The 15659-nt window shown below is 44.2% G+C and overlaps 1 protein-coding gene across 1 annotated transcript; it reads left to right on the top strand.

Annotated features, from left to right (window-relative positions):
• The first annotated feature begins 515 nt into the window (after positions 1 to 515).
• On the top strand, positions 516 to 1617 carry LOC133779549 (uncharacterized). Its single transcript, XM_062219501.1, has 2 exons — positions 516 to 994; positions 1081 to 1617. Exons 1-2 carry the CDS (start codon positions 875 to 877, stop codon positions 1261 to 1263), a joined length of 303 nt encoding a protein of 100 aa, XP_062075485.1. The 5' UTR covers positions 516 to 874; the 3' UTR covers positions 1264 to 1617.
• Positions 1618 to 15659: the final 14042 nt, after the last annotated feature.

Below are 15659 nucleotides of genomic sequence, written 5' to 3'. Positions count from 1 at the left end.
TATCCTAGCAACCACTTTTGGCAGTTGTCTCGGCTTCTTTGCTTCCAGGTTTCTTGGTTTATTTACTGATTATTGTTCATTTTTGTATGTGATTTGATTTTATATTTAATTCCTATGTTGTTTGTTTTTTTTTTTTTTGTGTGTGTAATTTTGTTGAGAAATAGAAACTTCGTGAATAATAAATTGATGATTAAACTCTCGATTTCTGATTTCTTTTGCTCTCTTACTATTTCTCTTCTGTATCTGGTGAAGTGAGAGATTAGAAAAAGTGATTTTCACTTCAAAATTTGGGATAATGTATAGTATGTATTAGAATGAGAAAAATGAAATGTTTATTTTACATTATTTGTTTAGTTGTTGTTCTAAGAGCTTGAGAATTGAGATGTTAGCTTACTATGGTTATGGATTTGCTTTAAAAGTCTTCTCAATTACTGCAGTTTGACTCTACGTTTACTTATTATATTCAGTATATAAATTTCAAATGGTCATAATAGGTGCTTATCCTCAGGTGGCCATGCTGGAGGAGGAGTGTGCGGGGAGAAGGATGGCTGAAGCTAACCGCGATGTGCTTGTGGAGGCTATAAAAAAGTTAGAAGCAGAGCTAGCAGAGGTGAAAGAGAAAGTGGTGGCCACGGAGGCGAAGTTAGTAGGGTCTTTCGGACTAGAGATGGAACGTGACAAGCTGAAGGCAGACCAAGTGGCGATGACTGACAAATGGATGGAAAATAGCCAGTTCTGCGCGCAACATGAAGCGCGGATGGAGAATCTAGATAACATAATTAATGATTTGCAAGAAGATGTACTTGCAAACGGATAAGGAGATATTGGAGAAGGAGAAGAAAGAATTGCAGCAAAAGTGGGAGAGGGGTTGGAAATGAAAGTTGCAAGTGCACATAAGCAGAAGTTGGAGGTAGAGCTCCAGTTAAACAGTAAGTTGAAAGAGAAAGAGGGGGCCATAGCCAGAATCGAGGGACAGTTGAAAGAAATGGACGAGGTATGTGTTGTATAAAATTGGTATGATGATATTATGGCTGAGTTTTGTGTTTCATGTGTTGAGTAGTCAACTGGTTTGTATTGTAGACGGCAGAAGAGGCAGCAGTAGAAGCCACGAGGCAACGCGTTAGGGATCGCGAGATTACCGAACGCAAGTTCGTGAGGATTGCTGAAGTGGATACTGCAAAATATCTAGATCTTGCGCTGTGTAATAAGAAGCAGACCCCAGAGGAGAAATGGGCTGCGCTGCATAATCATGCATATCATTAGTTTCTCCATAATTTAAATTTGATTGCACATAATAGTTGTACTCAGAATTCCAACTATAATTAAAATGATTCATATGGTAAAAACTAAATGACAAACTATTTTTTTTTAAATGACAATTAAGGTAAAAAGAAAAAGAAAATAAAATTAAGAGAACAAAAACAATGTTAAGATATTAAAATAAAATTGGAGGAACAAGCGCCATCAACTAATAAAAATAAAAAGTTAGGAGGCACAAGTGCCATCAATTAGTAAATTGCAAATAAAATTAAATTAAAATAACAACAAGATATATAAAGAAAATTACAACAAAATTAGGAGGCACAAATGTCGTCAACTTATAAAAATTAAAATGATAGATAGGAGGCACAAGTGCCGTCAACTTATAAAAATTAAAATGATAGATAGAAGGCACAAGTGCCGTCAACTTAAAAATTAAAAAGATAGATAGGAGGCACAACTGTCGTCAACTATAAAAATTCAAAAGATAGAAATGAGGCACAAGTTCCGTCAACTAAAAAAAACAATAGATATAAATATATAAGTATGTTTTTTTTATGGGTGGTAGAACCGTCCCAAATTTTTTTTTATCTTTTTTTAATTTTATATAAATATATATTTTTTATATTTTTGTATATATAGCTTTTTTTTCTTTTTTTTTTAAATGCAAAAATTTAAATAACTAATAGAAGAATTCACTAACCTTAAGAAAAAGTTCGTTTCTTTTCTTACAACTCTCCGGCAACGCCGCCAAAAACTTGATGGACCCAAAACGGGTATGTTTTAAATATTTATAAATTGCAAATGCACGAATCGTTCATATAGAATAGTGATCGTGTAAGCAAGGATGTCGAACCCAAATGAGTTGTCTAAAATCAAACAGAAAACTATTTTAAATCAAAATTTATAAATTATAACCTAGCTCCAAAGATTGATGAGATTTTTGTATCAAGAAAATAAAATAAAAGATAATAATAAAGATATTAAAGACAATATATACTTAAATTAATAATTGTAAACAAGATGGTAGAAAAAATATTATTAAGATAATATAATCCACAAATTATAAGTTCAATAATATTTATAAGTACATTGATTTCCAAGTTTTAGTATTAGTAGAAATTAATCAAACCATCACTTATTCAAATTAAATATTCTATTTAAGCACAAGTTTTTATAAAAATATAGGATTTATCTTCACTTTTAAAATTATAATTTCAAAGTATTTAATGTAAATCAATCTAATAAAATAACAAATAAATCAATGAAAATTATTTATAAGGCAAAACATATTATTTTTGTTCTAAGCATTTGATGTGCACAATTTAATGGCACACATTAATCAAAGAATATTATGATTTTTCACTAATGAAGAACAAAGTGTAAATATGTTCTAACAATAAAAAATAAAAGATATTTAAGATGAAAGAAAGTATTTGAAGAAGAAAATCTATAAACTTTAGTTGCACAAAATGGGAAATCAACATACAACATAAATACTATCTAGTTATATATTGTTTCATCATCACCTTAATAAACTTAAAAAGATTAGAAACTCATAACTAGAATAGAAATTACAAACATAAATAGCAAAATTTTGAGGAGAAACCCCCAAGTTTTTCCTCTAAAAACTCATAGAAAAAATGACCAAAAAGATGAAGAGAATAGAGAGGTCTTGAAAGTGTAGAACTTGTGTAGGGTAACCTCTCCAAAAATAAGTACTCCCCAAATGGTCTTGAACATTCCCTATTTATAGCCAAAATGAGAGTATTAAAATAATCAATTTAAATTGATTAAATTAATAATAAATGACAAATAGGGGTAAATTATAGGGTGTAATGATGATTTTTGGGTAAAATGTGTAGACAAGTTTGGGTAAAAAATGGCATTTTTGGACAAAGGGGACAAGGGGACAATGTGCTTTTGTTGGGCTCAAGGGGAAATGGCAGTTGGTTGGGGGTGGCTGTGATTGGGCCTGGGAGGCAGCTATGGCGGATGGGCCTGGGGAGCTGCTGGGTGATTTCGGCTAGAGAAAGTGGCATGGGTCGAAGGTAACGCCTGGGAGGAGTGGGCTTCGAGTGGTGATGTGCTGAAGGCTGCTTGGAGGTTCTAGCTTCAGGTGATTGGCGCAGGGGCTTTGCTGGGCAGGAGGCCACTCGCGCGGGCCTGGGCTTCGGGCCTTTGAGGTGCACGACTAGAGCTAGAAGGCAGGTGCGGGCCCAAGGGGCAGTTGAAGGCTTACGGGCCGAGGAAGAGCTGGCGAGTGGGCCGAAGGGGCAGGCAGGCCAAATCCATGGCTGGGGCAAGGGAACCTTGGGCTTGAGGCGTGCTAGGCCAAGAGGATGAGCTTGGCTATTTCAGAAATGCCACTTTTTGCTTTTCTTTTTTCAGTTTTAATCTTTTCTTTTCCTTTCTTTTCAAAGTACCAAAATGCAACATTATTTCCTACAAAATAATCATAAACTAAATTAAAATTAAATATTTTCACTAATAAAATATACCATACAACTTCCATGAAAATATTAATTAAAATTTAATTTACATAACATTTAATTTCAATAAAATCATATTTTTAGCATTCAAACTAACAACACAACTTTTTAAATAATTAAATTACAACATAAAACAATAAAATATCTATAAAAACATATAAAAATCTAAAAAATTACAATAAGACTAATAAATTAAAAATTACTTAAAAACTTAATAAGTTACTTAAAAACTCAAGAACTAAGCAACAATTAGCATATAAAATATGGTAAAATAACTCTATTTTGTAGAGTTATCAGTCGCTAAGCGGTCAGAGCGATTTGCTTCAACAAGTATCTGACCACATATGGATGGTGAGTTTTGATTGATAGAATATGTATACGAAATATCATGTATGTGTTAGAGTCAGTATCATGTAGTGCCTGTCGCGTTTCATCCTTGACAAGTTTAGTGAATATTTTGCAGAGCTATGTATGCGCATCTGCAGCGGCTGTTCAGAACAACTCTAAAATGGCTGAACAAGTGGCCATGCTGGAGAAGGAGTGCGCAGGGAGAAGGATGGGCGAAGCTAACCGTGATGTGCTTGTGGAGGCTATAAAAAAGTTGGAAGCGAAGCTAGCAGTGGTGAAAGAGAAAGTGGTGGCCACGGAGGTGAAGTTAGTAGGGTCTGTCGGACTAGAGATGGAATGTAACAAGCTGAAGGCAGACCTAGTGGCGATGACTGACAAATGGATGGAAAAGAGCCATTTCTGCGCGCAGCATGAAGCGCGGATGGAGAATCTAGATAACATAATTAGCGATTTGTAGGAAGATGTAGTATCCTTGCAAATAGATAAGGAGATATTGGAGAAGGAGAAGAAAGAATTGCAGCAGAAAGTAGGGGGGGTTGGAAATGAACGTTGCAAGCGCACATAAGCAGAGCTGGAGGTAGAGCTCCAGTTAAACAGTAAGTTGAAAGAGAAAGAGGGGGCCATAGCCAGAATCGAGGGACAGTTGAAAGAAATGGCTGAGGTATGTGTTGTATAAATTGGTATGATGATATTATGGCTGAGTTTTGTGTTTCGTGTATTGAGTAGTCGACTGGTTTGTATTGTAGACGGCGGAAGAGGCAGCAGTAGAAGCCACGAGGCAACACATCAAGGATCACGAGATTATTGAACGCAAGTTTGTGAGGATTGTCAAAGTGGATACTGCAAAATATCTAGATCTTGCGCTGCGTAATAAGAAGCAGACCCCAGAGGAGAAATGGGCTAAGCTGGAGATGTACTGTAAACGTATTAATGTGAAGGTTGGAGAATATGACGTCGATCAGTATCTTCATGAACTCTGGGATCTGCAGATCAACTACCCAGCGCAACATCTGGAAAAATTGAGGCAAAGGGGTGACGCCTTGGGCTCAATTTATAGTGCAAGTGGGGAGCCTCTTGAAGAAGGTGATATCGCAGGGCAGGTGTCTTCTATTGTAGGCACTATTTCCGTGGCAGAGGCTTCTGGACAGAGGGTGGTGGAGCTTATGTCAGCTACAGAAGCAAGGAATACTGGTAAAAGAGGTGTCGTAGAATGATCAACGTAGTTTTGCCATACTTGTACATATGTGTTTACTCTTCTTCGTTTGCGATTGTTTGGACAATTGTAGATGTAATGATGTGCAAAATACTAATACAATATATAAAAATTTGATCGTGTTCTATGCTTGGTCGTTGGTGAATGTGTTTTCTTGATATTATGATAATTAAAATATTGCAGCTGATGAGGTTCAGTTGACGTATGTTGATAAGAGGCCTCATAGACCCTTTAGGCCTCTGTGCGTGAGATACAGTAAGAATCTGTACAGATGGTGGGAGAGAATGCCCAGTTAAGTGTTGAGTTAGTTACACGACATAATTTTTTGAGGTGATTGAATGGTTCTAATGACATTTCCATTTCAGGTGAACACCGTGATTGGGTAAATGTGTCATTTCTGAGGCGAATCTTTGATAAGCTGCAGTGGTTGTATTCAATGTGGGCGTTGAATGAATTAGTGAGAAGTGGAATCCCGTATTACATAGCGTGTTAGCAATATGGGTTAGGTCATCCGAAGCTAGAGAGTGCGATGGCAGAGTATACGCGTCGTATTGAATGGGATTAGATATTCCCAGGAGATGCATGTAATAAGTAACGTTATTTGTATCTCAAACAAGAATATAGGCAAGTGATGTAAATAACTATAAAGTGATATTTAACTGAACATATTATATAAATAAAGCTAATCTTTGGATAAGTTGTTGAATTACAAAATTTACGTTCATTATTCGTGTGATCGTTGAGAGAGTCAAGTGTGTTGCCTTTATATGTTTTGAGAGAGTCGAGTGTGTTGCTCTCTCATTAGAACTAAGTCGTCCCCTTGGGTGCGTTAAAGAGCAAGGTAGATGCTCTACCATTTGCGAGAGGGGGCAACGTGGCTGAGCTCGAACACAGAACATAGCATGCGGGGTTGGGCGCCGAGGTAGAGCTGAGAGTGGCAGAACCTGGGATTAGACGTTTTTCCATTGCACCCATACTGTGGTTTATTTGGTACCATTTGCTGGGATAGGCTATCAAACCCAATAGAGGTAGCTGGCGTGTAAGATGTTGGCGTGAGTGCTGGAAAAGTTCCTCCCAGCCTTGGATTGCCAAACCAGTTACTTCATAACCGAGGCAAAACTGAAGTGGGATGTCTGATGGTTATGCTGCAGTAGTCAGGGCAGATTAGACTGCATGACAGGATTCCTTTATTTTTTGGACCCGATGGGGCTCCTCTGTGGCCATAGCAAAGTAAGAGGACAGGGTAGATGGTGAAAATTACCCTGGTCGGTCAGCCAAACTTGTGTAGTCAGGCCAGATTAGACTACGAAATGGCTGGCCGTAGCTCCCCGTTAGTTTTGTCAGGTCATATTAGAATACGTTTAGCTGGGTAATGCGTGCCTTGATGGTGGACACATTGTGTGAATTCCATGAGTAGAGAGACTTATGGTGGAAGGGTTCTGTTGACGCGGTTCTTCGCCAACAGGTAATTAAGAGAAAGAGAGGAAGGGATTAGTGCCGAATGTAGAACTGTAACAGATATAAGATCTTAGTGAATGAATTAGGTGACTCAAGACACTTTTTTGAGTGGTTCAAAGGTTAAAATCCTTCTACTCCACTAGTCAATATTATTGATATATTCTGGGTATTTGGTTACAAAGTATATCTCTCTAGAGACTATTTTTTCCAACCCTTATCAACTCCCAGGGTCTCCATATTTATAGGAGTAGGCACCTGGAAGTTGGTAAGGAGGTCATCCCGTGACCTTCTTATTTGTCATATCAACTCTGTGACATTCATGATTAATTCCTAAACCTGACACATAAGTATGGTCAAATCGATAGGTAAGGAGATAAGGGGCCGCACGGCCTAACCCAGCCATGGGTGTCTGAACACGCATGTTCCTGCAGCATGTCCGAGAAGTCAGGGAGATATCGGACACGTGATGTCAGATATATGCACGTTTATCTTGCGTGTGTTGACTTTACAAGGGGCCGTAGCCTCCATATCTAGCTCGTACCACGAGCTATTCACCTGACCTGACCTTCGGCCTTCCGATTCCTTGCTCCCGTCTTGGGAATCTTGGCGAGTCCTCGAGGATTCCTCGAGCTAAGGGGGGTACGACCCCAAGACAGGAGATCCGACCTGGGGGATGTTTATGGACTAACCATGATTAGTCCGAAGTTCGGCCTGCTAATCAGCCCGTGGGAAAATCAGGGCGTACATCTGCCCCCCAAGCTCCTGCTTGTGGTTTATGACGTCGTATATAAGACCATAGTAGGGGCTTTTAGACTTCCCCACAACTCTTCGCATTCCACTCTTTATCCAGGCGCCTGATACGTGGCACATCGTGGGTGGTGACGGTACGTCTTACGAGAACCGCATCTAATGGCCTAGCCTATGCCCAACCATCGTTTCGTATTTCAAGTGGAAGGCCTCGGATCCCTCATCAGGGCCATCCAAGAGTCTTCTACACGTGATCCTTCACGCATATAAAAAGGGGGTGGCCACCCTACGCACGGGCCACCCTTTCATTCGAAATTTTTCAACCTTCTTTTCCTTTTTCCTCTCCATATTCCAGAAGAACGAAACCCTTGACTTTGTTGCTGCCATTTTCATCGTTCAAGAAGCTTAGGCGCACGGATTTCTCCGAAGCTTTGGAAGCTACTACACCGATGAAGCTCCTACCAACGCAATACTCTCGTCTACCTCCCACTCATACACAATAAGTTTCTTGACCGTGCGTACTTTGAAAACATGCTACTGTAGCTTAGATAAAAAATTTCACTGTAGCCGCATGCAAGGGTTTTCTGGGTTTTGTGGATATGGAGGGTGACAGCCCTTTTTAGTTTAGGGTGCATTTGTTGTAGGAAATCTCTTTAGAGTATGGGTTTCAAGATACTTTTTCTGGGGAAAATTTATGGGTAGGAGTTTTGGGAATTTTGGGTGCAAAACTGGGTAGCTCAGGGAACACGCCTCATAAGCGGTTTTGTAATTTTCTGCTATTGAAACTTTCCCCCCAAGGCAAATTCTATTCTGAACCCCCTGACACACGAATTCCGAGTAATCTGGGATCTGTTGGGAGTATATGCGCATGTTCACTGAACCGCGTGGTTCCACTCTCCACGAGCTGGGCTTACCTCAGCTCATGAAAATAATAATTGCTTCTTCCTCCTGCTTGGGTCGCCTTTTCTAAAAAAATTTCTTTTGTTCGCTAGGCGACCAGATGGCTCCAAAAAAGAATCTCCCCCAGAAGAACGTTGGAAGCTCAGCCTCCCAGCAGGAAAAAGGAAAGGCGGTGATGCCTAGCTCCCCGATCCCCCGTTTCGGGCCGGCAGTGGAGAAGGAGGTCGAGGTGGCCCCTGACGCATTCTTTGAGGCGGAGAGAATCGTCTCAAAGATAACCGATCAGACGAAGATTAACAAACTCTTCCTCACTCACAACATCGCGCTGGGAAAGCCTCCGTCATTGCCCGACCTGCTGCGGAGGGCGAGCGGAGCTGCTCGCCACTCGACGAGTCGTTCGCGGCCTGGAGCGGTGAACACTTTAAGGCAGGGGCCTTCCTTCCCCTGGATCAGTACTTTGCTGATTTCTTGAACTTCGTGGGGCTGGCCCCATTTCAGCTCCCCCCCAACTCCTACCGTCTGCTGGCAGGGTTGAGGTACTTATTCCAGAAGCATGAGTGGGAGGTCCCCACTCCTGCGGATATTTTATATTTCTTTTGCCTCAAAGCCAGCCCGGACCAGCGGGGGCGAGGCGACGGGTTTTACTATTTAACCCATTTTCCCAACACGGCGGCGGTCATCGAGCTGCCTAGCCACCCTAATGATTTCAAGGACCAGTTCTTCATGTCAACTGGGTTCCGGAACTGCGAGCACCACTACTTCACTCGTCCTCGTAAGTGCTCCCTGACCCTAGCCCGTGTGTTTAAATATCACTTTAACTCCTCCTGCACCCCTTTCTGACTTAAATTCATTACGCAGCCATCTTCGCGAGAACAGAGAAATCTGTGACCCTTGGGGCACAGTATGAAACACTGGCGGGCTTGCCCCCCAGTGAGAAGGATTATCACGCGCTCGTGACGGACGAGACGATGGTGTTCTGCAAGCTGATTTTTCCAAATCAGACCTTGAACCTAAAGAGGCCCCGGGAGCCCCCTCCAGCCCGGGACACCAGACCTGTCAACATGCAGGAGGTCACGAAAGATGAAGACGAGGAGGACGAGGGCGACGAAGTTCCGCTCGTGAGGAGCAGGAAGAGGACTTTGGAGGTCGCCCAGGGGACGGGCGAGGAGAGGATCCAATCCGGAGCAGCTGCGGGTCCTTCTAGCCAAGGTAACCCTTACTTGTTTAGAAGTCTAGATAGGGCCGCTGCAGACCCCCGGCTGGCTAGGTTCAATCCTAGGCAACTCTTCCATTGTCACAGGAGCAATCCGGACCTGAACACACTTCTGCTCCATTGTGTCGACCGGCTCGTGCTGGATCAGCAAGAGAGCCGGCCTAGGGGCACCGTAGTAGTAGATAACACCCTAGCCTTTAGGTCGATCCTTTTCCAGGAGTATGGGACAAACCTACGAACATGGTCATCACTCCAAAGGGGTATCTATGCTCCGAGGCTTAGGCAGAACGTAGGGGAATCTAGCCTGGAATCGGACCCTGAGCCAGAACCTGCGCCAGTTCGGGAAATAATCGTCTTAGGTTCTTCCAGCTCGGGGGGTAGGGCTCCCTTAGTATTCGTATACTTTTTAGCATTAATCCTTTCTCTTTATCTCTGTATGATTGCTAACTTGTAATAACCATGTTTTTTGTTTGACAGAAGAGATATCTCAGCCCGAGGATAGCTTGCGGGGCGTGGTCTTCGGGGGGAACCCCTCAGCCGGGCCAAGACAAAAAAGGCTCCGGGGTTCCAAGAGTACTGCTAGGGTCTCCACCAAATCTCCGGCAAAGGAGAAGGAGAAAACCCCGTCAGCCCAGGTCGTGGGGGCGATCCTTCCTACCGCCGGAGCAGGACAAATGCCTCCACCGCCTCAGCGAGTTCCACCTGCCACCCAGGACGTAGGAATGGAGATTGGGACTCCGTCTGTGGTGGCCTCCGATGTACGCATCCCGGTCAATCCCCAGGACCTGGAGAAGATCCCAGAGGCCTTCCGGGGAACGGTGTACGAATCGGCGAACTACGCCGTTAGCCATATCTACAAGTTCACCGAGAAGGAACTCCGGACTATTGAGACAATGAGCCTGGTTGACGTTATGGACTCTTCAATGAGCATGACCCTAACGGTAAGCTGCCCTATTCTCTTAAAGCTTTTACCATTACACTCTGCCTTATTTTTCCTCTGAGACAGTTTATCTTTCATTCCTCGCAGGGTGTCGTCGCCCTTCACCGGAGCATTATCAGGGCCAGAACTCAGCTCGATGACATGAGGACCGAGCACCAGGCCACCCTTCAGGAGGTTAAGGCGACTAAGGATGCCTTGACGACCTCGAAGGTCGAGTTGGAGAGGACCCAGGTCGACTTGGAGAAGACCCGCTCGAAGGTCCAGGAGCTCGAGACCTCCCTTGCCACCTCGCAGGCAGACCTCGAGGCAGCGAGGACTGAAATCCAGGCCGCCCTGGAGGATGAACAGACCACCTCGGAGCAGTCCATGCAGGATCTGTTCTATCACTGTTGGCTTCACAATCCGGAGGCTGACTTCTCTTTCATGCCACCGAGTCTCTGGGCGCGCTTGCTGGTGAAGTTCCAAGCTCGCCTCGACAAAGAGGCGCCGCCTTCGGAGACTGGGGAAGCCTCTGGTGCGGCGGAGCAGGGTGAAACGGTGACCTCCAAAGGGCCGACTGACGGAGCTTAGGGCGCTTTTTCTCTTCTTTTTTCTTTTCTTGCCTTTGAATATTTTGAAGTATTTTATGTAACCTTTGCATGAGGTGTTTTCACCTCGAGACAATTTTCCTTACGCCATTAACTTATATTTTTCATGCTTTTGGCTTCAATATATATATATATCTTTTTGATAAACTTAGTTCGTGTTAACCGCTATTTATATCTCGAGCTCTTTGAAAAGAACAGCGATAAATAGATTTACATCAACTTCTAAGTTTTATGACCCAGTTAAAACCAGGAACTTATTTAGAAAACTTAGCTCGTGTTAACTTTTATCCATGTCTCAAGCTCTTTAAGAAGAACAAGGAGAAATAGATTTAAATCAACTTCTAAGTTTTATGACCCGGTTAAAACCAGGAACTTATTTAGAAAACTTAGTTCGTGTTAACTTTTATCCATATCTCAAGCTCTTTAAGAAGAACAAGGAGAAATAGATTTAAATCAACTTCTAAGTTTTATGACTCGGTTAAAACCAGGAACTTATTTGGAAAACTTAGTTCGTGTTAACTTTTATCCATATCTCAAGCTCTTTAAGAAGAACGAGGAGAAATAGATTTAAATCAACTTCTAAGTTTTACGACCCGGTTAAAACCAGGATAGGACTTAGTTAGCGTTAACCCCTATCCATATCTCGAGCTCTTTAGGAAGAGCAACGATCCCTAGATAAGGATCAACATCTAAGTCGTTAAGGAGACCTGGTTATATCCAGGTACCATATGCCCCCCAAGTAACTGGGAAAGGGTCTTTCGCGGTTACTTTTAAGATTACACTTACAAATATGCGTAAAAACCTGATTTTTATTAATACACAAAAGGTGGCCTTCCAGGCCTTACAGGTGGATCATTGATAATATCTCTTTAAGTGGATGGCGTTCCAAGTCCGCAGGATCGCCCCTCCATCAAGTCGAGCTAGCTTATAAGTTCCCTCCTTGATGACTTCGATGACCTGGTATGGTCCTTCCCAGTTTGGTCCCAAAACTCCATCTTTGGGATCTTTTCCGGCCAGGAAAACTCTCCTTAGGACCAAGTCGCCAACGCTAAAGGCGCGTTTTTTGACTTTAGAGTTGAAATAGCGAGTGATCTTCTGCTGATAATGGGCGAGCTGGAGTTGCGAATCCTCTCGCCTTTCATCAACAAGGTCTAGGGAATGGAATAGAAGCTCGTGGTTCCGACCTTGGTCGTAGGACTGGACTCTATGCGACAGAACCTTAACTTCCACGGGGAGGACTGCTTCACTCCCGAAGGTTAGGGAGAAAGGAGTATGACCAGTAGAAGTCCGATGCGAGGTCCGGTATGCCCATAGGACCTGGGGGAGCTGTTCCGACCAGACTCCCTTTGCTTCATCTAATCTTTTCTTGAGGCTCGCCTTTAGAGTCTTGTTGACAGCCTCGACCTGGCCGTTCCCCTGAGGATAGGCCACGGAAGAGAAGATTTTCAAAATTCCATGCCTGTCACAGAACTCTGTGAACAGGTCACTGTCGAACTAAGTGCCATTATCGGAGACGATCTTCTTGGGCAGGCCGAAGCGACAGATGATGCTTTTGATCACGAAGTCAAGCACCTTTTTAGATGTGATCGTTGCCAACGGCTCGGCCTCGGCCCACTTAGTGAAGTAGTCGATGGCTACCACGACGTAACGGACCCCGCCCTTTCCGGTAGGCAGGGAGCCTACTAAGTCTATCCTCCAAACGGCGAACGGCCAAGGGGCCGAGATCATTTTCAGCTCGACTGGAGGAGCTCGGGCAACTGCAGCAAATCGCTGGCACTTGTCGCAGCTCTTTACGTATGAAATCGAGTCTTTGGACAGAGTCGGCCAATAATAACCTTGCCTGAGAACCTTTAAGGCCAAGCTTTGCCCCCTAGTGTGGTCCCCGCAGAATCCTTTGTGAATTTCCTGCATGATGGCCTTCGCTTCACTTGGAAGAACGCACCGGAGGAGAGGTAGAGAGTGCCCACGTCGGTACAACACTCCATCGACTATCGTATATCTCGGAGCTTGATACAGGACTCGTCGCGCATCGTTACGTCCCTCAGGCAGCTTGCCCTCGGCGAGATATTCAAGAATGGGGGTTATCGAGGTTGGCCTGGCGTAGATCATCTCGACCTCTGCCCGATACTCTTCTATACTTGGTTTTTCCAAGAATTCTATTGGCACCAACCCCAGGGTCTCTGTCTCTCCCGAGGTGGCGAGCTTGGCAAGAGCATCTGCATTGGTGTTCTGCTCTCGAGGTATCTGTTCGATCGATCCTCGCTCAAATGCGGACAACTCGACTTTTACCCTCGCCAAATAGGAGGCCATTTTGGGTCCCCGCGCCTGATATTCGTCTAGAACCTGGTTTACCACGAGCTAGGAGTAACTGAAGCACTGGACGGAGCTCGCCTTTAATTCCCTGGCTATCCTTAGGCCGGCCAGCAAAGCTTCGTATTCCACCTCGTTGTTGGAGGCCTTGAACCCGAACCTTAGCGCCGAGTGGAACCTATGTCCCTCGAGGGATATTAGAATGATTCCGGCCCCGGAGCCGTTTTCGTTGGATGAACCATCTACAAAGATCTTCCACAACGATTGGGGAGAGGTGAGCTGAGATGAGTCATCTGCTGGATTCTCCTGGAATCCCGTGCATTCTGCCACAAAGTCGGCCAAGGCCTGACTTTTTATGGCAGTTCGTGGAGTATAGAAAATCTCGAACTGACTGAGTTCGACCGCCCACTTTAACAAATGTCCTGATGCTTCAGGCTTTTGCAAAACCTGCCTTAGAGGTTGATCGGTCATGACGTGTACCGAGTGAGATTGGAAGTATGGCTTGAGCTTTCGCAAGGCCGTGATTAGGCAGAACGCCAAATTTTCCATCAGCGGGTATCGTGATTCTGCCCTGAGGAGTCTCTTGCTGATGTAATAGACTGGCTTCTGAACTTGGTCCTCTTCTCGTACTAGCACGGTGCTAGCCGCGTCCTCAGTGACGGCTAGGTAGAGAAAAAGAGGCTCTCCTGCCTTGGGCTTGGTTAGAACAGGTGGTTCAGCCAGATGTGCCTTCAGGTCGAGGAATGCGCTCTCGCATTCTACTGTCCAGTCAAACTTCTTGTTCCCTCGGAGCAGGTTGTAGAAGGGAAAACACTTGTCGGTTGACTTGGAAATGAACCGGTTGAGTGCTGCCACTCTTCCTGTGAGGCCTTGGACATCCTTCCGCGACCTGGGGGAAGGAAGTTCGAGCAGCGACCTGATCTTGTCGGGGTTTGCTTCGATTCCTCGGGTATTAACTATGAACCCCAGGAATTTCCCGGATGCGGCACCAAAAGTACATTTCTGGGGATTGAGCCTCATGCCATATTCTCGTAGTATTTTAAAACATTCTTCCAGGTCGGAAACATGGTTTTCGGCAGTCTTTGACTTGACGAGCATGTCATCGACGTATACTTCCATGTTATTTCCGATCTGGTCCATGAACATTCTATTTACTAGCCTTTGGTAGGTAGCCTCGACGTTCTTCAGACCAAACGGCATGACCTTGTAGCAATAGACATTAGTCGGGGTCATGAAGCTAGTGTGTTCCTAGTTCGCCGGATTCATCGCGATCTGATTGTAGCCTGAGTACGCGTCCATAAATGACATGAGCTCGTGCCCCGCCGTGGCATCCACCAGCTGATCGATCCTTGGCAATGGAAAACAATCCTTGGGGCAGGCCTTATTCAGGTCGGAGAAGTCAATGCAGGTTCGCCATTTCTCGTTGGGCTTTGGAACTAGCACAGGATTGGCAACCCAAATTGGAAATTTGGCTTCACGGATAAAGCCACATTTTTTTAGCAAGGCCACTTCTTCTTCAAGGGCTTCAGCTCGGGTTGTTCTTAAATGTCTTTGCTTCTGAGACTTGGCAGGAACGCTTTTATCCAGGTGGAGCGTGTGCATGATGACACTCGGGTTGATCCCTACCATGTCCTCGTGTGACCATGCGAATACATCTAAATTAGCCCGGAGAAACGTAATCAGCTCCGTCTTCCTCTTGCTATCGAGGTTTTTCCCGAGTTTGACCATCCGTGATGGATTTTGTGGATCAAGGTTCACCTCCTCGAGCTCCTCAATAGCCTGGAGCTCGGACCTGTCTTCGCCTATTCTGGGGTCAATGTCCTCACTAAGGGCGACACTTTCCCCTTTGGCGTTTTGAGGTTTTTCAATCTCAGGAGCCGCCAAGGGTTCCTGGGATTCCTCTTCACTCAGAATGGCCATAGCCAGCTGCCCGGGTTTATATTTTCCCTTCATGGAAATGCTGTAGCATTCCCTGGCAGCGAGCTGATCACCCTTGATGGTGCAGATTCCTGTTGAAGTAGGGAATTTCATGGCGAGGTGTCGAATGGAAGTGATAGCCTCGAAAGTTATGAGCGTAGGTCGGCCCAAAATGGCGTTGTAGGCAGCGGAGCAATCAATGACCACGAACTCGAGTAGTTTAGAAACTGTCCGAGACTCTTCTCCTAGGGTGATCACCAGCTCGATCGTCCCT

This window comes from Humulus lupulus, chromosome 1 (assembly GCF_963169125.1).
Source record: "Humulus lupulus chromosome 1, drHumLupu1.1, whole genome shotgun sequence".
In the NCBI taxonomy this organism is placed as follows: Eukaryota; Viridiplantae; Streptophyta; class Magnoliopsida; order Rosales; family Cannabaceae; genus Humulus; species Humulus lupulus.
The sequence above is the reverse complement of the archived record's forward strand: the minus strand, read 5'-3'. Positions and strand labels throughout refer to the sequence as shown.